Raw genomic sequence first — 26,902 nt, forward strand, 5'->3', positions numbered from 1 at the left:
CCTTCCTTCTTTCCTTCCTTCCTTCCTTCCTTCCTTCCTTCCTTCCTTCCTTCCTTCCTTCCTTCCTTCCTTCCTTCCCGTCTTTCTTTCGTTCTTCTTTCTCTGTCTGTCTCTCTCTTTGGTTTTTCGAGGCAGAGTTTCTCTGTGTAGCTTTGGAGCGTATCCTGGAACTAACTCTGTTTACGACAAGATCACACTGTAGCCCAGAGGGTCCTGAAAACCTTCGGTGGTTTGACTCCCTCAGTCTCTCCTGTGCTGGGATTAGACGCTACAGCCACCACTCTGGGTTCTATTCCTAGTTTAACAGATGCTTTAATTAGGGGCTAAAGTTAGATCTCACAGTAAGTTTTTGTTGCTGGTTTAGCTAGTTTAAGGTCAGTTAGTTCTTCAAGGTTAAGAATATTTATTTACATGTTGACAGCCACCTTCAAGGTGGCTTAACATATGATCCAGAATATGGTTTTTAGTAAATTTGAATTAGTTGTACCCATCGACTGTCAAAAGTAGGCAGATCTTGTGGTTTCCTCATACCGCCCATTCCCTCCCGCCCCACTTCCCTGTCACCCTAAACTCCACAGGAAAGCGACAGACACTTTAAGTCACAGCATGGGGAAAAGCCACCTTTATTGTCAAGTTTTCAGTTTCGCGTTTTCCTGCAGATTCAAAGCCCCGACATTTCGGGGTTAATGTGGGCAAAATGAATACCACACTTGAGCACGTTAAATTCAACGCCAAACCACTTAACACTCATTCACTCAGAATGACTGTTGCAAACCTTCTCAGAACACGGAGAACGCCACCAATCAACCGACTCCAGTAGCAACTGCCGGCCGGGGCGTGTCCCAGGCCTCCGTGGGTGGGGCCAGCCGCTCTGCGTCATTTAGCTGCGTCATTTTCCCCTAGTGCACGCCACCTCCCGCCTTTTTAGAGCTGCACTCAAACCAATTAGTTTTCAGGCAAACTCGCTCCTCCCCTGCCGCGGTCTCCCCCGGGGCGCATGCGCGGGGCGGAGCCGGCGCCTTTGAATCCTGGAGGCGGTCTTTGCGTTCTGGAGCCCGAGTGTTCAGACACGGAGGTTCTCAAGGCGAAGAGGCGCGCCACTGGGATTGCGTTGCAGACACAGACATGTTCTGGAATACTGTGACCAGCCAGGGTGAGACTAACTCTGAAAAGGGTAGCTGGAATCAGATTTCCCTCCGTGGTCTCAGGAATCGACCTAGTCGGGGAGCTGTTTGCCAATTTCGCTGTTAGGTGGGGAGGGGAGGGCTGTGAGTTGAACCACGGGCTGGAGCTGTTCGCCCAATGGGATCGTAATCTGCTCCCTGAACCGTCTTAAGTAAGACGCTCTTGTCACTGGACCTCCCCTCCCTCCGACTTATGTGCTCTCTTGCTCTGGTCTCATCTGTTTTGGGGGAAGAGATCGAATGTCATTCCATCTGTTCCCATAGATTTTCCCATTTGAACCTAAAAACTTAGAAGCCAGTCTTGTTCCTTATTAGTCATCCCTTGTTTCCCTTATACCTGTGTCTAATTCTTTGTTGTTTTTTCTTTTTTAACAGTCTACCCAAGTATATGTGCTGCTGAATAGAGCATCCCGTCTGCCTTTAGGACTTATGAGTCTTTTGTACACAACTTAGGCCTACTACAGGCCAGTCATCTGATTTTTTGCAAAGCCTGGTAAGTGTTTTCTCAACACTCCTGAACTCTAGTCTCTACACTACAGAAAAAAAAATGGTCTTACGTTTTCTTTCTCCTGTGGTTTCCCTTGACTGGAAAGTCAGAGCCCTCACTCTGCATACACGAGGCAATATGATCTCCCTTGTTACTGTTCTGACGTCATCTGTCAATTTACCCCGGTTTATCTCACTGTCCACACTGGCATTAGTGTGTATTCTTTAATACACAAAGTTCTCTCTTGCTCGGATGTTTTCCTTTTTTCTTCTCATAAAATACTCTTCCACTACGCCTTCAAATGGTACACTCCTTGGCATTTAGATTTCACCTTAAAGTTCACTTTTGAGGGGTGTTTTAATTACTTTTCTTTCTTGTGAAGGGACATCATGACCAAGGCAACTTATATATTATCCACAAAGACAAGGCACACAGCTAAGTGGAAGTGGTGTGGAATTTTGAAATCTCAAGGCCCACCGCCAGTGACACATCCTCCTCCAACAAGGACACACCTAGTCATTCCCAAATAGTTCCAGCAAGTGTGGATCAAGTATTCAGTTGTGTGGGCCTATGGGGGCATTCTCATTCAAGCCACACGAGCTTTCTCTGAATACCTGCTCAAAATTAGATTCCTACTCCACCCCTTTCTGTCACCTCACTGCACTAGTCATTTACTGATTCAGTGCCTTATAACCCTGGGCCCCCACTGTAGGGTTCATGAAAATGGGTACCATGATGTTTTATTTTTACAGTCCTGGTAATCAGACTTGTGTTTGTCATAAAGATGATATGCAGTAATTACTTATTGAATGTAGGAATTAATAAGTGGATAATGTTACTTACCCTGGACACTAGTGAGAGCTTTTTTAACTTTGCAGTTTTAACATAGTACTGACAAAAAAGAGTATAAAGACTGAAAGCAAAATCATGGGGGGTATATAAAATACTCATAGAAAAAGATTGTAATTATGAGATGGGATGGTTTTGTACTTAAAAAATGTAGCCATTTTAAAAGGGAATATAAGTTGTCAGTTTAGCTGATATATATTACATTGGCAAGTTATTAATCTATTTCTGCTCAGGTCAAGGGCTTCCTAAAAAAGCCTATGGGTTATGTCTCCTGGATTCTTTGTCATTGAATACCTATTGCATGTGGGAATTCAGGAAAATATGGCAATTGTCGCTGGCTGATTAATAGTAACTTGGTGCTTGTTTCTGTCTAGAACATGTATACAGTGATGACAACTCAAAGGAATACTAGAAGCTCCCAGCTACGAAACAGAATTTCTCAAGGCAGTAATAGTTCCCAGACCAATCTCTTAGCCTGGAAGGTAAATAAAGGGAAAGAAAGCCATTCAGTGGAAGATTCTACATCTGCTGATGATCAAGCTGAAGATGACTTGCATAAGGCAGTAGAATACTTTCAGAAAGGTAAAGGCAGATTGTTTTCCTTATGAAAGTGCAGGTTATTTTTTTATTCTTTTTGAGTCTCATTGTGTCCCAGGCTGGCCTTGAACTCACTCTGTAGCTGAGGGTAACCTTGAGCTCCCAATCTGAGTGCCTCTAACTCTTGATTGATGGTTTATGTGGAGCTGGTGATAGAACCCAGCACTCTCGAATCTGAGCTACAAACCCAGCCCAAGCCCCGAAAGTCCTATTTCTCTCTAAAAATATTTCAGTCCTAATTGCTGAATGTAGTGGCAGACACACCTGTAATGCCAACACTGGAGACATTTAAAATACACACACACACACACACACACACACACACACACACACTGAGATGTACACACCTGTAATGCCAACACTGGAGACATTTAAAATACACACACACACACACACACACACACACACACACACTGAGATGTCAGGGCATGATGGAAGTTTTCTTCAGTGAATATTCTGTTGTTGCCAAGTGGTGGTGGCACACGCCTTTAATACCAACACTTGGGAGACCAAGGCAGGCGGATCTCTGAAATTGAGGCCAGCCTGGTAGTACAGAGTTAGTTCCAGGACAGCCAGGGCTGTTACACAGAGAAACCCTGTCTCAAAAAGTGAACAACAACAAAAAAGATCCTATTGCTGCGAAATATTGAGTAATAAAGGCTCTCAAGGTTTTTTGTTTGTTTGTTAAAGGAAGACATTGTATAAATCTATTCCTTTAATAAGTCCCAGGGTTGTAATTGTTGAGAATGAGCACTGAGAGAATTTCCAAGGGCTCATTGTTTAATAGTGTTTCTTTTTCTAGGTCCCAAGAAAGCCTCGCTGAATAAAGATACAGTCTTGGAAAAACACTTGAAATCTGTGGAAAATGTGGCTTGGAAAAATGGCTTAACTTCAGAAGCAATTGATGTTTTATTAAGTGTGGCACTCAGTGGCAAGTTTGGTATGTTGAGCTGCTACATTTATTATCAGTTTCCAATTAATTTTGCCATTTAGAAAGCGTTTGGTTTTTATTTGTTTTGGTTTTTCTTTCTAAAGAAAATGTACTGTCTTTTTTTGTTTTTATTGAAAATAATTTTTATGCAGTATATTCTGATGATGGTTTCTCCTTCATCTTCCATATCATCCCCATCTCCCCACCCATCCTACTCCATGCCTTCTTTCTTTGTGTCTCTTTAGAAAACAAACCAGCACATAAACAAACCCTGATAGAACAAAGCATACAAGCACACAAGAAAAAAAGAAAAACAAAGGAAAAGCAGAAGAGACACAATATGATAGCTGAAGCTGACTTAGAATTTCCTAAGTAGACTAGCCTGGTCTTGAATTTGCTTTGATCCTCCTGCCTCTGCTTCTCAAGTGTTGGGAATACAGATATACACCACTTTAAAAAAAAGATTTATTTTGTTTTATGTGTATGAATGTTTTTGCTTGCATGTATGTATGAATACCACGCATGTGCTTGGAGTCTTTGGAGGTTTCCAAAGAGGGACTTAAAAGCTCACTGAGTATGTTTCATTGCTTCAGGTTTATTTATCTGACAAGTTCCTGTTTATACTCTCTTCATTCTAGTATCGGATTCTGGCAGCCAAGGTGCTTTTCTCATTCATGCTTCCTGTCCTAAGTTCATTGGTTAGTGTAGAGGTAGGAGAGAGGCTGAGAAATACCACCTTATCAGTATTTATATTTAGTTTTCTCTCACCCATGTTAAGACATTCAGGATACCTTATCTTTAATATGTGTGGGCCAACAAGCTGACCCATCAGACCTGCCTGAAAACCTGAGGACTTGAGTTCAGTTCCTGGAACCCACATAGTGGAAGGAGAGAATCGGTTCCCACTTTCCCACTAATTGTCCTCTGACCTTCATACTTAAGAGATCTGCCTGCCTCTGCCTCCCAAGTTCTGGTAATAGTGGCTTGAGTCACCATGCCCTTTAAGAAAATTCTTTAAATGTAGCAACTCATGAAAATACCTGTTAGTAGGTTTAACCCATTACTAATTATTGTGTTTTTACAAAATGAAAGTGAAAACCACTTTGAAATTTCCTTGTGATTGAAAGGCTTTTTCTGAGGCAGAGTTTCTCTGTGTATCCTGGCTGTCCAGGAACTAGCTCTGTAGACCAGTCTGGCCTGGAACACAACAGAAATCCGTCTGCCTCTGTCTCTTTAGTGCCGGGATTAAAGGTGTGTGCCACCCTACTGGGTTGAAAGGCTTTTTAATGTTGAGATATAATTCATATAAAATTCAGGATGGTTTAAAAATGGAATGTATTAGTGTGAGGATATGGAACAGGGAGAGTGCTTGGCTAGCATGCATGAGGCCCTAGGTTTAAGCCCTGGTACTGAAAAAAAAATCCACGTTGTATCTTTTTTGTATTCATGGAGTCATGCATTCATCAAAATTATCTAATTACTAAATATTTTCATCACCTTAAAAGGAAACTCTTTGCTCATTTCTTCTTTTTGGGACAAGGTCTTGCTACATGATTCAAGTTGGCCTTAAACTTATGATCGTCTTGTGTCTGCTTGAGTGCTAAGTTATAGGCCTATACCTCCATAATCAGCTCTTGACCTCTCCCCTACCCTTTTCAAGACAGGGTTTCTCTGTGTATTCCTGGCTTCCCTGGAACTCACTCTGTAGATCATTTTGACTTTGAACTCAGAGATCCACCTGCCTCTGCCTCCCAAGTGCTGGTGCGCCAACTCCACTGCCCAGTCCTTCAACCTCCTTTTTATAATAGATTATTTGGGTCAAATAATTTGATTTAGGAGCTGGGGAGATGGTTTAGTTGGCAAAGTGCTTGCCATGCAAAAATGAGAACCTGAGTATGACTTCCCATTACTCACTTAAAAGCCAAGGGCAAGGAACTAGACAGATGGCTCAGTGGTTAAGAGCACTAGCTGCATTTCCAGAGGATCTGAGTTTAATTCCTAGTACCCACATGGCACCTAGCAACCTTCTATAACCCTATTCCTACGGATCTGACATATTCTGGCCTTAGATATATATGTGATGCATATACATTTATGCAAACAAAAAACCCATACATTGAAAGAAAGAAAGCCAAGGGCAGAGGCATGCATTTATCTGTAATCCCAGCACTGAGCATACGGAGAGCAGAGGATCCATAGGATCTGATGACCATCCAATCTAGCTGGGTCTGTGAGCTCCAGGTTCATTGACAGACCCTGTCTATAAGTGGGGCTGGAGTGATGGCCCAGTTGTTAAGATGACTCAGTGGTAAAGAACCCTGGCCATTCTTCTAAAGGACCTGGGGTCAATTCCCAGCACCTACATGGCAGTTCACAAATGTCTCTAGCTCCAGTTCTAGGCGGTCTGACATCTGCACAGACATACATGCAGGTAAAACACCAATGTATATTAAAAAAATTAGGTGCATGGGGCTAAAGAGATGGCTCAGTGGTTAGGGCCACTTGCTGCTCTTCCAGAGGACCCAGGTTTGATTCCTAGCACCAGTGGCAGCTTACAACTATCTCTAACTCCAGTGCCAGGGGATCAAGTGCCCTATTCTGACCTCAGTGACCTTGCATGCACATGGTTCACAGGCATACATGCAGGCAAAATACCCATACACATAAAATAATGCAGTATAATAAAATAAAAATAACTTTTAAAAAGTAAGGTGGAGAACAATTAAGAAAGATCCTTAGCATCAACCTTTGGCCTCCATACAGATGCATACTTCCATGCACACATATCTGCACTCACATGGACACGTACACACACAAAATAGTTTGCTTTTTAGTTTGTTTTAGAGAGTTATGATCATAGTAAAGGAACAATTGAGACACTGAAATCCAGTTTAATTTAGAGTTGGTCTGCTTTCCAGGGAATGCTATAAACACACGGATATTGAAGTGCATGATTCCAGAAACTCTCATATCTGAAGATTCTGTGGTTAAGGCGGTGTCCTGGCTCTGTGTTGGCAAGTGTTCTGGTAATACCAAGGTAATCTTTTTAGATACTTTGAGGCTAAGTCCTTCAGAACCCACTTGAGGGCTAGCAAAGAAGAGCCACTTACGGAGTAATGGCACAGACCTTTTGTACATAACCTGTGGTTTCAGTACAATATAGCTTGATAAAAGGACCCTGTTCAAAAAGAAATCGTTACAAGAAATAAAAATCTATTATCCTACTTGGTGCTAGAAGCTTTTAAAATAACACTGAGGAGAGATTAAAGCTCTTCTGGGACAATTAGTTATACTCTCTAAAGACAGTATTTTCTCTGTTAACAGGTCCTTTTTTATCGTTGGCTGGTTGCAATGTTTGACTTTATCGATCATAAGAAGCAAATTAATTTGCTCTATGGCTTCTTTTTTGCTTCATTGCAAGATGATGCTCTGGTAAGTAAGCGCTGAAGAGCATTGACTTTGGTTAAATCCTGTTTTTCTGTATATTGCCATGCCCACTAATGTGTGTTGCGTACTTATTTTAAGATGTACCAAGAATGCAGAAAGTAGAAAGAAATACACAGCAGAGATCTTTGCTGTACTGTTTCACAGGCTAACAAATCCGTGGTATTTGCTGTATGTCTTCTTTTAAGGAAATAATGTTAGAGAAAGAGTTTTGTTGATTTAGCTCAGTGATTGTCATTTTCCCTTTTAAACCATGTCAGGAGAGTCCTTGGGTGACTTACTCTGAGTTTTCTTGACACTGCAAAAACTACATCAGAATCCATGGAAGGAAAACATTACATTTCACAAGTTGAAAATGGACTGACGTTTTTATTTAATAGCATAATTGTTCCTATTAAAAACATCAGTAATGCCAACAAATCAATCTAGTAGCCAGCCATCTAGAAGACTTTCAAGGACAGTGCGTTTATAGACCGTGTGAGTTACATACCTAACCGAATTCCTCTTGACTTTGGGAATGGAATTCATGCATTGATTTAATTACAGAAATTTATGCTGTATCCTATTTCTTGCCTTGTACTAGGTAGGAATAAATTTATTTATTAATTAAAGATTTACTTATGTTATGTGTCTGAGTGTTTTGCTCACATGTATGTCTGTGTTCTGGCCTGCTGGCTTGGTGCCCATGGAGTTCAGAAGAGTGGAACTAGAGTTATAAACAGTTGTAAGATGTCCTGTGGGTACTGGGAATAGAATCTGTATCCTCTGCAAAAGCAACAAGTGTTCTTAGCCACTGAGCCATCTCTCCAACCCCTAGGATAGCTTTCTGTAGTTGAGTAATGCAAAAATGTAGCAAGGGAATTAAAGAATTCACATGACGGCAATAACTCAAGAATTGACTTATGACATTAGAGAGATGTCTCAGTGGCTAAGAGCAGTTGCTGCTCTTTTGGGGGCCGTGGATTCAATTCTGAGCACTTATAAGGTGGATCAAAATATGGTCCCTTTTGAGCTACTATAACCTGTTTCAGGGGATCAGATGCCCTCTTCTGGCTTCTGCAGGCACTGCACACATGTGCTACATAGACAAAAGAATTCAGTTATGAAAGACAGCAAAATGACATAAACATAGTGACTACTCTACTATATTTGAGAATGAAACCCTGAAAATCAGAGTGATTATTAAAGATGTGTGTGGTGAGCTGGGCCTGGGGAGGATGGAATGAATTTGGGATTTTGTTTTTTCTTATTTTTGAGTCTCACTATGAAGCTCTGGCTGGCTCGGAACTTACTATGTAGATCAGGCTGGTTTTGACTTTAGAGGTCTGCCTGCTTCTACCTGCCTAGTACTGGTGTGCTACCATGCTCTGTGATTTAGGAATTTGACAGGAGGAAATAATGTTTGTTATGAGGAGAAGGTTTCAGGCAAAGCCGTGAGACATGTAAATTGTTTTTTAGGAGACTTTACATATACACTAGCCAGACTTAATTGAAGTTGGTATTAGGTGACGGTGGTTAGTAAGATGAGAAATGTGTGTTGAGAATAGATTATAGAGGTTATTCCATTAGAAGTTGAACTTTGTTCTTCTATTTTGAGACAAGGTCTTACTATGTAGCTTGGACTGGCCTGGAGTTTTCTATGTGGAACAGGTCATCCTAGAACTTACAAGGATCTACCTGCCTCTGTGTTGTGTATGCGTATGTCAAGGCACTTGTGTGGAAATCTGAGGACAATTTGAGGGAGGTGGTTCACTACTTCCGCCATGTAGCTTCTGGGGATTGTACTCTTCTTGTCAGGCAACAAGTACCTTTGCTTTCTGAGCCAGTTTGCTGCCCCTTATAATTTATTTATTTTCTGTGTGTATGATATGTGGGTGTCTGTATGGAGGCTAGGGACAACTTGCTGGAGTTAGTTCACTCTTTCCATCATGTGAGTCCCATGCATTGAACTCAGGATGTCAGGCTTGGCAACAGGTAACTTTACCTGCTGAGCTAGTTTGCTTGACCATGCTAGCATTTTAAAATGAGTAAATGCTTCTGTGGGATTTTTTTTTGTTTTTTTTCAAGACAGGGTTTCTCTGCATTGTTTTGGAGCCTGTCCTGGAACTCGTTCCATAGACCAGGCTGGCCTCGAACTCACAGAGATCTGTCTGCCTCTGCATCCCGCCTGGCATTTCTGTGGTTTTTAAAAAATATATTTATTTAACTATTTTATGTGTATGAGTGTTTTGTCTGCATTTATATATACGCATCATATGTGTGCCTAGTGCCCTTGGTAGTCAGAAGAGGGCCTTAGGTCCCCTGGTACTGGAATTACAGACAGTTTTAAGCTGCCATGTGGGTGGTAGGAATCAAACCACTGAGCCAACTTTTCAGCCCCTCTAACTAACTTTGTTTTCTAAGTGACTACATTTTTGTAGCTCAGCAAACAGAGAAAAAGTCTCTAAGTTTTTTTCCTTTTTAGAAAAATTCTAGAAATGTATGTTGTGTTTATAATGCATGTGTATGAGAAAGAGAGAGAGAGAGTGTGTGTGTGTGTGTGTGTGCGTGTGTGTGTGTGTGTGTGTGTGTGTGTGTGTGTGTTTGTGTACCTACCATGATGGGTACCTAAATTTCAGAGAACAACTTTCAGGACTTGGTTTACTTCTTCCATTGTGAATTCCAGAGATCAAACTCAGGTCATCAGATTGAAGCAACAAATGCTTTTAATCTGCTGAGTCCGCTCACTGGGCCCATTTTCTGTTTTTTGTTTGAGATAAAAGGTCCTGAATAGTTCAGGATAACCTTGAATTTGTTATCTTCCTGCCTTCTCAGTGCTGGGATTAGAGATGTGAGTCATCATGGCTAGCAGCAGGATTTAGCATTTAAAAGTAATATTTTTAAAAAGTCATCTTCATACAATTTGATAGGATTCTGACTCTGAAGTGACTCAGATGTGGTAGTTAAATATTTGCCATCAAGGCAACTCCAACGTATGAGATGCATATGGATTTTTCCTTTCTAGATGTGATTAAAGGAGAATGTCAGATTTCCTATAATACTGGCTGGAGCCTCAGGCCAGCAATTGTGTGGGGCTCATTTTGTATTCAACATGATGAATAGTGTTGCTAATGGCTCATATCCTAGGGGTGTGAGGTAATGAATTCGTACTGAAATCTAAATTCTTCTTAAAATTATAGTTAGAGTCTATCTGAACCCATTTCTAAGCGTAGAAAAAGCAGTATAGAATATTGTATACTTCAGACTATAGGGTAATGACTACTAATATGCCAGTTTGTTTAAAGAATATCATTGTGTTCCTTTTTTAAAAAAATCATGTATTTATTATTTTATTCATGTGTATACACAAGGGTGAGTATGATTTCTATGTGTGAGTGTGAATGTGCACTTACCACTGGAAATTGGTTCTTTCCTTCCACTGTTAGGTCCAAGGATCAAACTCAGGCCATCATTTATGTGTATTTGTGTGCACCTGGTTGTATATATGTGCACTATGTACATACAGGAGCCCAAGGAAGTCAGAGTGGGCATTGGATGCCCAGGAACTGGAGTGACAGATGATTGGGAGCCACTTTATTGTGTGCTGGGAATCAAACTGGGGTCCTTGGGAAGAACAAGTGCCCTTAGTCTCTGAGGATAAAGGTTTTAATTTTGTATCTTAGTAAATATGAACAGATACTGAAAGGAACACAATTTCAAAAAATTTATTTTTGGAAGTTTTCATTTTAAATGTTCATTGTACGTGGTGCATGAAATAAGGACATTTCACACAAGTATATATTACATATTGAGCATGTTCCCCCATACTTTCCTACCTTGCATTTTTCTCATTCTCCCTCTCACTAATCAATTCACTTTGTTCACCTAGACATTTTTGCTTCTACTTTCAAGTCATATGTATGTACATGATTTTATGTATTTATACATGACAGAAAATACAGTATTCATCTTTCTGAGCCTGGCTTAATTCTCTCAATATGGTTATCTCCTGTTGCATCTATTTTCTTGCAAGTAACGTGTCATTTTCCTTCATGACTGAAAAATTCCATTGTGTATAAATACCACATTTCTTTTTTCCAAAGAAAATTTTGTTCAAAAGTATCCACATTGTTTTTATATATCAAAACACAAATATTGGATTGGAGGAATGACTCAGCAGTTAAGAGCATTTGTTGCTCTTCTAGGGGACCTGGATTTAGATCCCAACACCCACATGATGGCTCACAGCTATCTGTAACTCCAGTTGCAGAACCAACACCCTCTTCTGGCCTCCATGGGTACCAGGTGGCCATGTGGTGCATATACCTACATGTAGGCAAGCAGTCATACATATTAAAAATAGATCTTCAAAAAAATTTAAAGGCAAACAAAAAATTTCACTAATCTTGTTGCCAATTGAAGCTATTTCCTAAAAAAAAATCATTGTCACATATAGGTTTAAGCATACCTAGTCTGAATATCTGAAAGAATGCATGAATACCTGCACATTTGTGGACATATATCTCACAAAGAGAAAAAAAGGAAAATTCCTCGCCTCATGCAACAAGCCATAGTCAAAACACAGACACACTAAAATCATTGTGTAAATATACCTTCACACTGTTTGTATAGTGTGTATACGAATCACCACTGAATTTTATGTTAGATATCATCCTTTAGCTTTTTTTTTATTTTTTTGGTTTTACGAGACAGGGTTTCTCTGTTTTGGAGGCTGTCGGTCCAGCCTGGCCTCGAACTCACAGAGATCCGCCTGCATCTGCCTCCCGAGTGCTGGGATTAAAGGCGTGCGCCACCAACGCCCAGCTTATCCTTTAGCTTTTTTATTAAGTGCATGGAAATATTTCAGGTCATATAGTCACTTCTGGTGTCAAGGATTTCTGATAAGGAATGCTATTGTGTAATAAGAGAATGCTTTGTAAAACTATTGTTCAGTAAAGCCCTAAAGTTGTCTTAGCATATGATTGACATTTGAGGAAGATATGGCGTTATTTTGTTCAAATAGTATTGTCATTTTTCTTATTTTTATGTTTTAACAGTGCCCCTATGTTTGCCATTTGTTATATTTACTGACTAAAAAAGAGAATGGTAAGTATTTTCATTCCAGTCGTATTACTTTCACTCAATAGAATCAGCATTTGTTTAGTCCTTTATAAACTTGAATAACTATTAGCATTAGTTACATGACAGTACTCACTTTCTAAAAATTATTTTTAGTACTTTTATCTAAGAGCCACTGCATAGTGGCTTCACTAAAGAGGTATTATATCTTTAATGTGTTGTAAGAAGAAATTATATTAATTACATGGTAATAAGTATAACTGACTTCTTTTGCTGAAGCAAATGCTTACAACCTCTTTTTGTTTTTAAGTCAAGCCATTTCGTGTGAGAAAATTGCTTGATCTTCAGGTCAAAATGGTGAGTACAGAAAATACCTTAGAGTGTTCAGTTGACTTTGAACTAGTTATTGAGCTAGGCTTTGGAGATAGGAAGCCAAGTGAGTCTTAGCTAGAAGGAACTTACTTTCTGAGAACTCAGTCAACAAAGTGGAAAATCACTATCAAAGCTGAAGGTATAGATTAGTGGTAGAGTACTTGCCTAGCATGCATGAAGCCTTAATTCAATCTCTAGTACAATATGTTAATTTTTAACCAAAAGATAAATTGTCAGCCATACAATAAGTCCTAAAGGTGTCTGTAATGATACGTGGTCTTTAAAAAAATGGTGTATGCACACATTACTCTGTGTTTTGCTACAGATTGAACCCACAACTTTACGTATGCTAGGCAAGAGCTCACCACTGAGACAATTGTGACTCCAAAGTTAGGATTTGTATGTGTGTACACATGTTTACAAGGGTGCATTCATGTGTGTGTATGTGTGTACAGGGAGATCGTGTCATTCCTCAGGAGCTACCTACCACTTTATCCATCCATCCATCCATCCATCCATCCATCCATCCATCCATCCATCATGTGTGTGTATGAATCTTCTCTTCCACTCTGTGTGTGTGTGTGTGTGTGTGTGCGCGCGCACGCGTGTTGTATAGATGTGTGGGTATGCATCATGTGCCATGGTGTGCTTATGGATATCAGAGGACAACTTGCCAAAGTTGGATTTCTCCTTCTACCATTCAGGTCTCAGGGAGTGAACTCATGTCATCAGGATTGGCTACAGTTGCCTTTACCTGTTGAGCCATTTTATCAGTCCTTACCCACCTTTTTTTAGACGGGGCCTCTCAGTAGTCTGAAGTTTGCCAAGTAGGCTAGGCAAGTGAGTGGCTGGCAAGTGAACCCCAGGATCCACCTGTTTTTGCCTTTCTAACCCTAGGATTCCAAACATATACCACCACACATGGCTTTTTAAAACTTGGCTTCTGGGGATGGAACTCAGGTCTTTGTACTTGCCAGGCATGTGCTTTATTGACAGCTGTTCGCTCTGTTTTGAAGTTATTGTTTTTGAAGACTTATTTTGACTATGTCAAGCTACTTGACTATCATATAACACCAGAAAGGGCAACTGTAAAGATAGGACAGTCAATCACCAACAGCAAGTATATGAAAAGTGGGTTACAGTGCCTATCTCAAGCTTCACTGACTTTCCGAATGAATTTCACGATTTATGATGTTCCTGTTCAATCACCATCTCTTCTGCTCTGTTTTCTTGACTTTCACTCTTGGTCTTACTGCCTTAATATTTAATTCAAGGATGAGTATACTTTATTTACTTTTTTGTTTTTGTTTTTGTTTTTTTGAGACAGGGTTTCTCTGTGTAGTTTTGGAGGCTGTCCTGGAACTCCCTCTGTAGACCAGGCTGGCCTCAAACTCACAGAGATCAGCCTGCCTCTGCCACCTGAGTGCTGGGATTAGAGGCGTGTGCCACTACCTCCCAGCACTTACTATAGCCTTGACTATACTAGAACTTGCTATGTAGACCATGCTGGCCTCAAACGCACAGAGATCTGCTTTCCTTGGCTTCCCCTTCCCAAGTGCTGGGATTAAAGGCATGTGCCACCATATCCTGGCTGCTATTTCATTTTTTAAAGATTTATTTGTTTTATAAGTATGGGTGTTTGGCCTGCATGTGCACCACATGTGTACTGTGCCCGAATGGTCCAGAAGAGGGTTCAGAACTCATGGAAGTGGAGTTATGGATACTGTGAGTTACCATGCGGGTGCTAAGAATGGAACCTGGCTCCTTTGCAAGAGTATCTGGTGATTTTAACAGCTAAGCTATCTTTCTCGCTCTAAAGATTAATAAACACTGAAGCTTAATAAACACTGAAGCTTGAGTAAGTTGCCATTCTGAATAAACCCATGCTGTGCTAGCAAATATGAGTTGTAAGACTAAAATACAGGTAGAAGAATCAAGAAAATGCATGGAAGAAATAAACAAGAAAACAATTATAAAATAGAAGATTATCCATGGGGAAGTTTGTTTTAAGATTGTTGGTACAGCCGGGCGGTGGTGGTGCACGCCTTTAATCCCAGCACTCGGGAGGCAGAGGCAGGCGGATCTCTGTCAGTTCGAGGCTGGGCTGGACCGACAGCCTCCAAAACAATACAGAGAAACCCTGTCTTGTAAAAACCAAAAAAAAAGAAGATTGTTGGTACAAATTATCTGGTTATTTATTTACTATTTTTTTGAGACTATGTCTTAGGGTTTTTATTGTTGTGACTAAAAACACCTTGGGAAGGAAAGAGTTTGTTTATTTCATCTTCCTCAGCCTATGTTTTTACAAAAAGAGTTATCTTTTTACATATTTTATGTGTATGGGTGCTTTGTCTACATGTATGCCTGCACACCAGAAAAGGGGATAAGATCCCCTTCCAGATGATTATAAGTCACCATGTAGGTGCTTGGAATTGAACTCAGGACCTCTGGAAGAGCAACCAGTGCTTTTAACTTCTGAGCCATCTCTCCTGTCTCTCAGCCTATTTTCTTATGTACCCTAAGACCACCTGCCTGGGGGTGGCCCCACTTGCAATGGGCTGGGGCCCCAAATATCAGTCAAGAAAACCACCCTCCAGATTGGCCTATAGGATAGTCCTGTGGAGACATTTCTAAATAAAGATTCTTCCCAAATGGCCCTCCCTTGTATCCCACTGATAGTTTCTCACTATGTAGCCCCGCTGGCCTGGCACTGTCTATATAGACCAGCTGGTCCTGGACTCATAGAGATTCATTTCTACTTCTGCTTTCTGGTTGTTGGGATTGAAGGTGTGTGCCACCACATCCAGGTGGGTACTCATTTCTATACTTTTTATAGTTTGTATTATTGTGGTGAATTGTAAAATCAGAGTCTATAGGGTTAGACTTCTGAAAATGGAAAATTCTTACTTTATTTCAGGGAATGCAGCCTCACCTCCAGGCTTTGTTGTCGCTGTATAAGTTCTTTGCTCCTACTTTGATTTCTGTATCTTTGCCTGTAAGGAGGAAGGTAAGAGATTACTGAAAGTAAGTCCTACTGAGATTGGATACATTTTTGTGTACTTTGTTTTGTTTGAGAAAGTGTTTTAGTATGGTCTTTCCTTGGCTTCCCAAATGCTGGAAATACAAATGTACACCACAATCCCTAGAAAAAATGTGTTAGTTTTTAGAATGTTAATTTAAAGATTTGGGCTAAAATCTTTCCCAACTCTCTTGGGAGAAGTTGTATTAGAGATTGGCCTTTTGTGTTGATCCCTTTGATGCATTATAATGGATTCCTGATTAGGACAGAAAAAACATTAAATGGATTTATAGGCATGTAAATATTTTATAATTAACATGCAATCAGTTAATAGTTTGGGACTATTATTATGTTGATCTGACTCATAAGTACCTAATCTTCTGTACTTTACACCTAAATTTGTAGATCTATTTTAATAATTCAAAGAATCTTTGGGCTTCAGCTCTGCCTGCCATGAAGCTAAGAAACCAAGGAGCATTTCCAGAACCTCCAAAGCTGACATTAGGTCCAACTAAGGGCTGCTCTCTAAAAAGAGTAAGTAATCTAAAACAACAAAGGACTTGTGGTTTTATAAATAGTAACAGTTCAGATGGTGGTGATCTTAGGTATTTAAATAGATTTTAACAGTTCAGATTGTGGTGATCTTAGGTATTTAAATAGATTTTCATAACCTAGTGTTCTGTGCAAACCACATTCAGACTCCCATTAAGTGAAACATCTTAACAACTGATTTGGATTATTTATTTTTGAGATAGTATCTTTCTAAAGTGTAGTCTCGGATGGCCCGAAGCTTGCTATGTAGACTGTCTCTGAGTGCTGGGATTAAAAGAGTGTACCACCACATCTGACTTGCTTTTATTTGTTTAGATTGCCTTTTTATTGTGTTCTCTTTCTCCTTTAGAAATGGAGTTCTCACTCAGTTATACCAGCACTAAATTCTGCTAACATAGGATGTGGGGAAAAGAAGAGTCTCTCGGATTTTCTTAGCAGTGAAAGATCACTCCCACTAGAACAGCTTCAAAGTTTCCCTCAACTTTTACAGAACATTCATTGCTTAGAGGTATGTGCCTGGAGCAGGTACTGACTTCAATCTTCTGTTTGATCTGCATACCTCTCTTTTTACTACTTGGGATTGAACTCAGCCTCACACATGCTAGGGAAATACTCTACACTGAGCCTTGTCTCAGGCCCAGATCCTCTAGTTTTGTAGAATTCTTATGTAATGTTTTACTGATTGCTGTGACCTACAATTCATATACTTACTGTTGATTGAATGTCCCATCTTTACAGCTGCCTTCTCAGATGATCTCAGTGCTAAACAACTCTCTGCTACTTCACTATATTAACTGTGTCAAAGATGATTCAATCTTACTGAGGCTCTATTATTGGCTGAGTCAAACATTACAAGAAGGTAAGAATTGATGGTGCAAAGCACTGGATAAATGAGAGTGGAAGAAGATAGTTTGCAAATAGATTTCTTATTCTAGATTAGAAATTCTAGACCAGAGGAGACTTCACATGCTATAATTATCTGGTAATTATATATCTTGAACATGAATCCTTGTGATGTTATCATTTTAAGACAATCAAAATGGAGTGGTGTTAGGTGAACACTGCTACATCAAAACTTTCCAGATGGTTGGTCTCAATCTCAGAGTTCTTTGTATCCCTGAGAACATGCAAGAATCATTAATACTAAACCAACTCAGAAAATCAATTTATAGGACATAGTATCAACTTATTAGTTTTACTTTTTTGTTTTTTTATTTTATTTTTCTCAGATTTTTAAAATCTAAATTAGAAACAAGCTTGTTTTTCATGTCCATTCCAGTTCCCTCTCCCTCCCCTACTCCCCTGCCTCCCATCAGCCCCCTATAACTTCCCCTTTCTCTTCCCCAGGGAGGGTGAGGTCTTCCATGGGGGATCTTCAAAGTCTGTCATATCATTTGGAGCAGGACCTAGGCCCTCCCCTGTGTGTCTAGGCTGAGAGAGTATCCCTCTATGTGGAATGGGCTCCCAAAATCCATTTGTATACTAGGGATAAATAATGATCCACTGACAGAGGCCCCATAGACTACCCAGACCTCCTCACTGATACCCACGTTCAGGGGCTCTGGATCAGTCCTATACTGGTTTCCCAGCTATCAGTTTGGGGTCCATGAGCTCCCCCTTGTTCATGTCAGCTGTTTCTGTGGGTCTCTCCAGCCTGGTCTTGATCCCTTTGCTCATCACTCCTCCCTCTCTGCAACTGGATTCTAGGAGTTCAGTTCAGTGTTTAGCTGTGGGTGTCTGCTTCTGTTTCCATCAGCTACTGGATGAAGGCTCTAGGATGCCATATAAGGTAGTCATCAACTTACTTTATAGTAGAAGTGATTCTTTCTGGCAACAGAAATGATCACATGTTTCAAGTAGACTACCTCCTCTAATGACACATTGGTTATTACAAATTTTCTTAATTATAAAATTAAAGGAAGTGACAGTGGGGAGTCTTTCATGCAGGCCATAGTAAACCCTGAGCACTTCATTCATTCACAGTGACATTTTTCCCTAGTAATTTTGTTGACTATCAAGAGAACTTATTTGTTGGATATGTAATTACTGACTATTGAAATCTTTTTTTTTTTTTGGTTTTTACGAGATAGGGTTTCTCTGTATTGTTTTGGAGGCTGTCGGTCCAGCCCGGCCTCTAACTCACACAGGTCCGCCTGCCTCTGCCTCCCTAATGCTGGGATTAAAGGCTTGCGCCGCCACCGCCGCCCGGCTATTGAAATCTTTGAAGTCAGTTTTAGTCACTATAGGCTATTGCTTCTTTGACTTGGAGTTTTCCTTTATAGGATATGTGATACAATCGGGTTTTCACTTTGTATGTTCTCACCACTTGTAGCTTACTCAACTCACCCTACCTATTTTCCGCTGTGTATCTATAGTCACTTGGATTACTGTGACTTGAAGCTAATCTCATTCATTGGAAGTGAACCTTTCCAGTGTTTTTACTATAAGCTTTCCCCTGTCATCATCTTTGCTGACTGTCACTTCCAAATCCCTGTTATAATCTATAATGTCACTTAGGCAGGATATTCGAATCTTATAACTTTTGAAATCTGTTATTTCTTTGTCACTTCAGAGTAGTGATATATTTTGTATTGTTTTTTATTATTGCATAACCAGTTGCTTATTTTTAATATTTCTTTTCTAGAATGTATATGGTATAATATAAATAATTATGAACAAGAAAAAGAATTTACAGACTTCCTGGACATTGTCATCAGGGTGCAATGCTTCTTACAAGTAAGATTCTATTTGTTTCCTGTAGATGCCATTGTTCTTAAGGCTTGTTTGGATGTCCATTGTAGTATTTTCTTTAGTGCTTGATGTTTCCAGTTTTGGAGGTAAGGTTTCATGTGTCACAGACATGCACCACCACACCTGATTTTTGCAGTATTGGCAAATCAAACTAAGGTCCTTGTGCAAATTCGGCAAGCAGTCTGCCAACTGAGACACACCCTAATCCTTAGTACCTGATGCCATTGATTTTTTTCCCTTCTTTTTTTATTTTTAAATTTAAATTTAAATTAGAAACGAGGCTGCTTCACATGTCAATTCCAGGTCCCTCTCCCTTTCCCTCCCCCTATGCCATTGATTTTTATTTTTACTTATTTATTTTCCTTATTCTTGGTTTTTTCAAAAAACACTATTTCCTCAACTTGAAATTCATAGAGCCAAGTTGGACTGATGTTTTTTTGTACTATTATGTTTGAAGAAAGAACAAGTTTAAAATTTTAAATACTGAAAAGTGCTCTAATTTTAAGAAAATAAATGATTTAATGTATTCAATGAATTGAGTTATCCAGGATTATAAATCTTAAAGGGTTACTACTTGTGTTCTTTTGGGGGGAGGTTGGGTCTAGCAATCAAATCCAGAGTCTTTTGCATGCTAGGTGAGCATTTATATACCATTGATCCACATCCTCAGCCCATGATTTGTGTTCTTTTTAATTCATTTATTAATCCTTTGACAGGGCCTCATTAGCCCAGACTAGCCTTAAAGTCAGTATGTAGCTGAAAATGACTCTGAACTCCTAATTAGGTCATCCTATTTCCAGCCCTCGAATGCTGGGAGTACAGGTGTGCATGACCACATCCAGTTTAGGAGGTTCTGGAATTAGACAAGGACTCTAAGTGAACTCCAACTCCAGCACTGAAACTGGAACTCATGTGTTCACACTGTCTAGATACTTTCATGCATCTGAAACAACTGTAATACAAAATAAAGTGGTTGTTAGAGAATGTTTGTGATTTTTATTTTGAGACAGAGTTTCTCTGTGTAGTCCTTGGCTGTCCTGGCACTCGCTCTGTAGACCAGGCTGGCCTTGAACTCAGAGATCTTCCTGCTTCTGCCACCCAAGTGCTGGGTTTAAAGATATGTGACTCAACTGCCAGATGTTTTAGGGTTTTGTTTAGTTTATTTGTTTGTTTGTTTATTCAGGATGGGATTTCTCTATGCTACAGCCTGGCTGTCCTACAATAACTTGCTTTGTAGACCAGGCTGGCCCCAAACTCACAGAAAATATTTTTTGCTCTCTTGTTTTTGAGACAGAGTTTCTCTGTGTAGCACTGCTGTCCTGGATCCAGGCTGACCTCGAATTCAGACATCCGCCTGCCTCTGCCTCCTGAGTATTGGGGTTAAAGGCATGCACTTCCACTACCTGGCTAGGAGTATTCACGGGTCTCTATGACATTTTGCAATCCCCTTGTGTTTCAGGAGGGGTTTTACTCCTGTGAAGCATTCCTGTATAAGAGCCTGCCTCTCTGGGATGGCTTCTCTTGTCGGTCACAGTTCCTTCAGCTTCTGGCCTGGATTCCATTCAGTAGCTTCTATGGTATGTATCATGAAAACTCATTAGTTACTTTTCTTTTGCTGTGATTAAACACCATGACCAAGGCAAGTTAGAAAGAGTTTATTTTGGCGTATGGTTCCAGGGGGTTAGAATGCATGACAGTAGAGCAAAGGCATGGAGGTGGGGCGGGGCCTCTAAGGGCATCTTAAACCACAAGCAAGAAGCAAAGAGTGGATGAGAACGGTGCTAGACGTTGAACCCTTGAGGCCTACTTCCGGTGACATACTTCCTTCAGCAAGGCCAAGATTCCTAAGCCTACTTGAACAGTGCCACCAACTGTGGACCAGTTTCAAATGTCTGAGCGTAAGGGAACATTCTCATTTGAAGCACAACTTGAACGCATTTAATTCACTGTAATATAAATTAAAACAATTTTGAATACTTTTATTTTCTATTTCCTAGAGGTGAAGCCACTTCTTTTTGACCATCTAGCTCCTCTCTTCTTTACATCAACCATTTATTTCAAGGTAAAAATCCAAAAACAAACAACCAAAAAAACTAAATACATCTTATTCAGGGAAAAACAGCATACTTCTATCAACTGCTGTTAAATAATTCCAAACTGCAATTCTGGCAGTGGTTTTCTTTCTTCTCTTTTGAAATTTTGTAACATTTAGAGAGAGAGAGAGAGAGAGAGAGAGAGAGAGAGAGAGAGAGAGAGTATGTGTGTGTGTGTGTGTGTGTGTGTGTGTGTGTGTGTGTGTGTGTGCCACAATGAATGTGTCATGACATGGAACTTTGGAGGTCATCTTGTCATCTTGTGGTTTTCTCCACCATGTGGGTCCTGGGGCTAGAACTGAGGTCATCAGGCTGGGCAGCAAGTTTCTTTACCCATTGTGTCATTACTGCCCTCTTCCTTTCCTTCCCTTCCCTTCCCTTCCCTTCCCTTCCCTTCCCTTCCCTTCCCTTCCCTTCCCTTCCCTTCCGTTCTTCCCTCTCCCTCTCCCTCTCCCTCTCCCTCACCCTCACCCTCACCCTCTCCCTCCCCTCCCTTAACCCTCTACTCCCCCTCCCCCTCAAGCAATGACTTTCTCCCTTACTCCCTCCCTCCCTCCCTCTGTCTCTCTCTCTCTTTCTTTTGCTAGTTATTGTAGCCTAGGCCTGCCTGGAATTTGTTATATAGACAAGGCTTGACAGCAGTCCTTCTGGCCCCTGCTTCCCCATTGTTTACAGTGTACAGGTATAACTCACCATACCTAGCCTTTGCATTGATTTTGTAACTGTCCTGTATTATGGAATATAAAGTTCAAGTGCATAGAACTTTCTGGTTTGAAAGCTTTGTCACTTTTGTCCTGAACTTTTTACACTAGTAAGCAGCAAATGAGATCATAAAAAATGTGTCAAATGCATATTAACATGAACGTAAAAACAAACCAATTGGGAAATAATCATACTTGGAGTTTTCTATTTTATACTCGTGTGTGGATTGAATGCATTGTTCTTAACTTAAAGTCACCAACAACGCATCAGTATCACATTAAAGAAATAAAAATTCTTCCCCTTGGAGTCATTTAACCAAGAGAAAGAATATGGTACTTTACTGAACTCTTTAAGAGAGTTTTGCAAGGAATTGGGCCACTGGTTCCAACTGACCCAGACAACAAACAGAACTACAAATATCATTGTTTATCAACCAATATCCATAAGTGTTATGTACAACATTTATGGTGGCTATTTATCTCTGCTTTCAGCAAAACCCCAAAACAAAAACAAAAAGACCACATACATTGTTCTGGGTTGGCGGGGATTGGGGGCATGGAAAAGTACATATAGTTACAGCTATGCACTAGTTTAGGTTGTAAAATCAGCTGACACGGAAAATCCAAGGCAAGTACGGTTGATTGTTACATTCTTCTCATAAAGGCAGGATGAACATACAGGTGGGATACACAGTAGGCTAGCAGTCTTCAAGCTTTAAGTAACTTCGCTCAGGCTGTGAGGTCTAGCCAAAGTCCCAGTTGCTAAAATGTAAGGGTATTTTTATCATAATGCATTGTCAGATATTTGAACATAATGCTTATTTATCTCATAAATATTCTAATTTCCATTTTTGAGGGTTTTGGTGATGTGAAGTTAAGACAGGGCCTAACTATGTCACCGACCTTTCCCTGGAACTAAGGATGACCTTTTACCTGCATCTGTGTTCTTGCCTCTGCTTTCCAGGCGCTAGGATTAGGATATGAAGCATGATGTTCTGCTCTATCTTCATAACTGTTGAGAGTGCAGTAGCGACCAAAGCCAACAAAACCCCTTGAGCCACTTTCCTATCGAATGCTCATTCCTCTTTGAAAGAATGATGATGGAATATCCCTTTTACAAATATTTTATACCTTCAATGGCTCAATATTGGTCACATTTATAGGAAAAATACGTTGTTCTGGTTAGTATTTCTCACTTTATTGCCTATCACAGTAACTTGAATTTGGTAGTTTTATATTATTTGTAGCTTACTGCTTATAACTGCTGTTATTCAAATGGCAATCCTAGTTATCTTAGCTGATACATTTTCAGAGGCTATTTTGAAAAAGATTTTTTTTGCAACTCTCTCCTAATCTTCTTGCTGAGTTCTTTTTAATTTCTTCACTTACCACACCAATCTAAAGAGTTACTTAGCTCTGAATGTCCGGTTGACCCGTAAGCAGTTGTCATTTTTGTAGGCAGGATGGTTGGTAACTAGCAGTTGTTTATGATTTAGCCAACTATGCAAGTACACATCCATTTGTCCACACATCTATTTATATTTCAGAGAGGGGGTGGGGATAAGAAGAAAAGGGAAGGGAAAATGAATCAAGAATAGAGAACAGTATTTAACTTTCAGGCCCCAACTTAGTGAAGATAGTTAAGGATTGTGAATGAGGCCCTAGAAGGGCAGGGTAAAGTCTTGAGACCATAAGAATTAGAAATGTTTGTTTTCCAGAGTTACAGAAGATTCATTTTTAAAACCATCAAAAAGGAAGTAACTTGTATTCAAAGACTACAAAGTAAAAGGGGTATTGAACTCTTCCTTGTAGCAACTTCAAATGATCTCTGGGGGGACAATAAGGATGATTTTGTTTCTAAAATAGAGTCTTATGTAGCCCAGGCTGGCATCAGACTTGATGTGTCGATAGCACCATTTTTGAATTCCTTATCTCCCTAATTCTATCTCCTAAATGCTGGCATTTATAGATTTGTGCCATCATGCATGGCCAAGGGTGATGGTTTATTTAATGATGCAATATGTGTTATAAAGGAGCGTGACTTAGAGAAAACTCTGTTGCTGAGCTAAGCTGGAAGTCTTGTTGAGGTATGTTTCTTCTAGAAAAAATGGTAACATAAATCTGTGTTTGCATCTATCTGTTCTTTGTAGACTGTGCATATTGGAGTAGCAACTATTTGAGTTCTCAGTGGGATATGGCCATCTCCTGGGTTTCTTCCATTTCTAGCCTCTGTTAGGTCTCAATACTGTTTGCTCTGGATGACTTTGTTTTGTTTTGTTTCCCCCTCAGTGTAGTGTTCTACAAAGTCTGAAAGAACTACTGCAGAATTGGCTGCTGTGGCTTTCTATGGATGCCCACGTGCAACCGGTGACAAGCAGTCCTCTGTGAGTTATTCTGTGGTGTTCCACAGAGATGGTCTATATAAAAATGCTTGCTTATAGAATCTAATATAATGGCATGAGACTTAATTATTTCATGTAAACATTTAGTAGAACTTTTCTGGAAATATTTTATCCTTCCCATTTCATTCCCACAATCCTGAAACAAAAGTAAATTTTCCAAGTTACTATTTAGATAAACCAAAAAGCAACTCCTTTGAATGACTTGACACTAGGTAATACAGCAAAAAGGTCTGGAAAGCTGAAATTGCAATACAGCTTTGACTTCCATTTACTTTAATTCTCTTTATATAATACATTTTTTATATGTTGAGTCAATTTTAATGATGGGTTTTGTTTGTGGGATGTATTTTGGTTACATGCATTAATTTATCTTGGCTTTGGAGTTAAAAATGAATTTGAATTTCCATTACATGTATGCTTTACCCTCAAAGTGAAAGACTACATTTCAAGGAACAGCATAATCAGGTTATTTTGATTCTTTCTGTCTATTTGGATTCTCTTTTATCCTATCAGCCACATTATTCTTTAGTGCTTTAAAAAGTTTATATTATAGAAAATTGTCAGAATAATCAAAAGTAGAGGTATGAGAGACCATTGTGGAAGAGGGGTGGCAAGACTAAGAGTTTGAGGTCTGGGTGGACTGGAAAGAAGCAGTGCCTTCTGAACATGATAGGACCACTGCACTCGTGAATTCATAGCAGTCATGGTTGCCTGCATAAGACCTGCACAAGAGCAAGCCCGTCAAAGTGCTCGCATGGAGCCTCCACCCCTGAGTAGCTAAGGACAGTACAGCTACTTTAAGAGTATGGCTCCTGGTAGACTGACCATGCCCCAGTGAATGACCCTACTTCCAAAGGTATATGGATAGCACAAATTGGAGTTGATGGCTTATTAAATTAAAGGGGGCGGGGCTGGAGAGATGGCTCAGTGGTTAAGAGCACTGGCTGATCTTCCAGAGGACCTGAGTTCAATTTCCAACAACCACATGGTGGCTCACAACCATCTTTAATGAGATCTGATGTCTACTTCTAGCATGCAGGCATACAAGCAGAGTACTCATACATAAAATATAAATGAATAAAAATTTAAAAGAGGAAAGTATGAGGTTGAGGGGGCATAGGGAGATAGGAGTTAAGGGGGAGAGATGGTAAATATGATCAAAATACATTGTATGAACTTCCCAAGGAATAAATACTTTTAAAATTATAAATAGATAATACATTCCAAAGATAGCAACATGCACGCATGCGCACACGTACACACACACATGTACATGAGTACAATGTTTCCAACCCCTAGTATATTCTTTTCTTGTTGCAACAACAAAAGAACTAACAAAAGCAACTTAAAGAAGGAAGGGTTGTTTTGGCTCTCAATAGAGTGTGTAGTCCTTCATGGTAGGGAAGGCGTGGTTGCTGGAGCATCAGGCAGCTGGTCACAGTCTGTCTGTATTCAGGAAGCAGAGAACAAGGAATGCTTGTGCTCAGGGCCCCAACCCTAAATGCCACCTACATTTAGGGTGAGCCTTCCAATGCCTCAGTTAAGCTAATCTAGACTTCCAATGTCTCAGTTAAGCTAATCTAGATAATCTCTCCTAAACATACATAGAGTTTGTTTCCATGCTGACTCTGGATCTTGTCAAGCTAAGAATCAAGTTTAAACACTACATGTATATATACATCATCCAGTTTCAACAATTAGCAACTAACTTAATTTAGTGTATTAGTGTGTGTGTGTGTGTGTGTGTGTGTGTGAGAGAGAGAGAGAGAGAGAGAGAGTGTGTTGAGAGTGTTCAGGTGCCCTTGGAGGCCAAAGGTCTTGGATCCCTTGGAGCTAAAGTTTACTGATGATTGTGAACCACGCACTGGGAACCAAACTTAGGATCCCTGGAAGAACAGTGTTTTTTCTTAACTGCTGAACCATCTCTCCAGCCTCAAACTGCCTTTCACTATTTATTTTTCTCCTTATTCTTTTTTTTCTTTAGATTATTTTTAGAGAAACCCAGATACTATCTCAGCTGTTAAAATGGTGCTGTTATGATACCTAAAGTTAACAGTTTTAAAATTTCGTAATATTTATTATCAATCTGTTTGTGTATGTATGCCCATATTTATACATGCATGCCACAGTTGTGTGGGAGGGTCAGAGGGCAATGTTGTGGGCTTGATTCATTCCTTCTACTATATATGGGTTCTGAGGATTGAATTCAGGTTGTCAGGCTTATATGACAAATACTTTACCCTTTTTAGCCATCTCTCCAGCCCAAAAGGTTTCATTTTCATTTCATTTTATTTTTTTGAGACAGGGTCTCATGTATCCCAAGTGGCCCTCAAACTTATTGTGTAGCTGAGGCTGGCTTTGAACTATTGATCCTCCCTCAAATGCCTTCTAAGTGCTAGGATTGTAGATGTGGTCTACTATATTTAGTTTGTGTGGTGCTAGAGATCAATTCCAGTGTTTAT

At 39.9% G+C, this 26,902-nt stretch overlaps 1 protein-coding gene across 1 annotated transcript in view; it reads left to right on the plus strand.

Moving 5' to 3' along the window:
* The first annotated feature begins 1,016 nt into the window (after positions 1 to 1,016).
* Positions 1,017 to 26,902, plus strand: part of Cenpi (centromere protein I) — a 49,762-nt gene continuing 23,876 nt past the window's right edge. The window contains exons 1-16 of the mRNA XM_005072583.4: positions 1,017 to 1,153; positions 1,560 to 1,677; positions 2,895 to 3,102; positions 3,920 to 4,057; positions 6,967 to 7,085; positions 7,373 to 7,480; positions 12,529 to 12,577; positions 12,861 to 12,907; positions 15,840 to 15,929; positions 16,347 to 16,475; positions 16,843 to 17,001; positions 17,232 to 17,352; positions 19,138 to 19,229; positions 20,704 to 20,821; positions 21,242 to 21,306; positions 24,328 to 24,422. Of these exons, the coding sequence (XP_005072640.2) occupies positions 2,898 to 3,102; positions 3,920 to 4,057; positions 6,967 to 7,085; positions 7,373 to 7,480; positions 12,529 to 12,577; positions 12,861 to 12,907; positions 15,840 to 15,929; positions 16,347 to 16,475; positions 16,843 to 17,001; positions 17,232 to 17,352; positions 19,138 to 19,229; positions 20,704 to 20,821; positions 21,242 to 21,306; positions 24,328 to 24,422 (1,535 nt within the window). The 5' untranslated portion in view covers positions 1,017 to 1,153; positions 1,560 to 1,677; positions 2,895 to 2,897. The remainder of the gene's footprint in view (positions 1,154 to 1,559; positions 1,678 to 2,894; positions 3,103 to 3,919; positions 4,058 to 6,966; positions 7,086 to 7,372; positions 7,481 to 12,528; positions 12,578 to 12,860; positions 12,908 to 15,839; positions 15,930 to 16,346; positions 16,476 to 16,842; positions 17,002 to 17,231; positions 17,353 to 19,137; positions 19,230 to 20,703; positions 20,822 to 21,241; positions 21,307 to 24,327; positions 24,423 to 26,902) is intronic.

Source organism: Mesocricetus auratus, unplaced genomic scaffold (assembly GCF_017639785.1).
Source record: "Mesocricetus auratus isolate SY011 unplaced genomic scaffold, BCM_Maur_2.0 Super-Scaffold_100003, whole genome shotgun sequence".
Taxonomy (NCBI): Eukaryota; Metazoa; Chordata; class Mammalia; order Rodentia; family Cricetidae; genus Mesocricetus; species Mesocricetus auratus.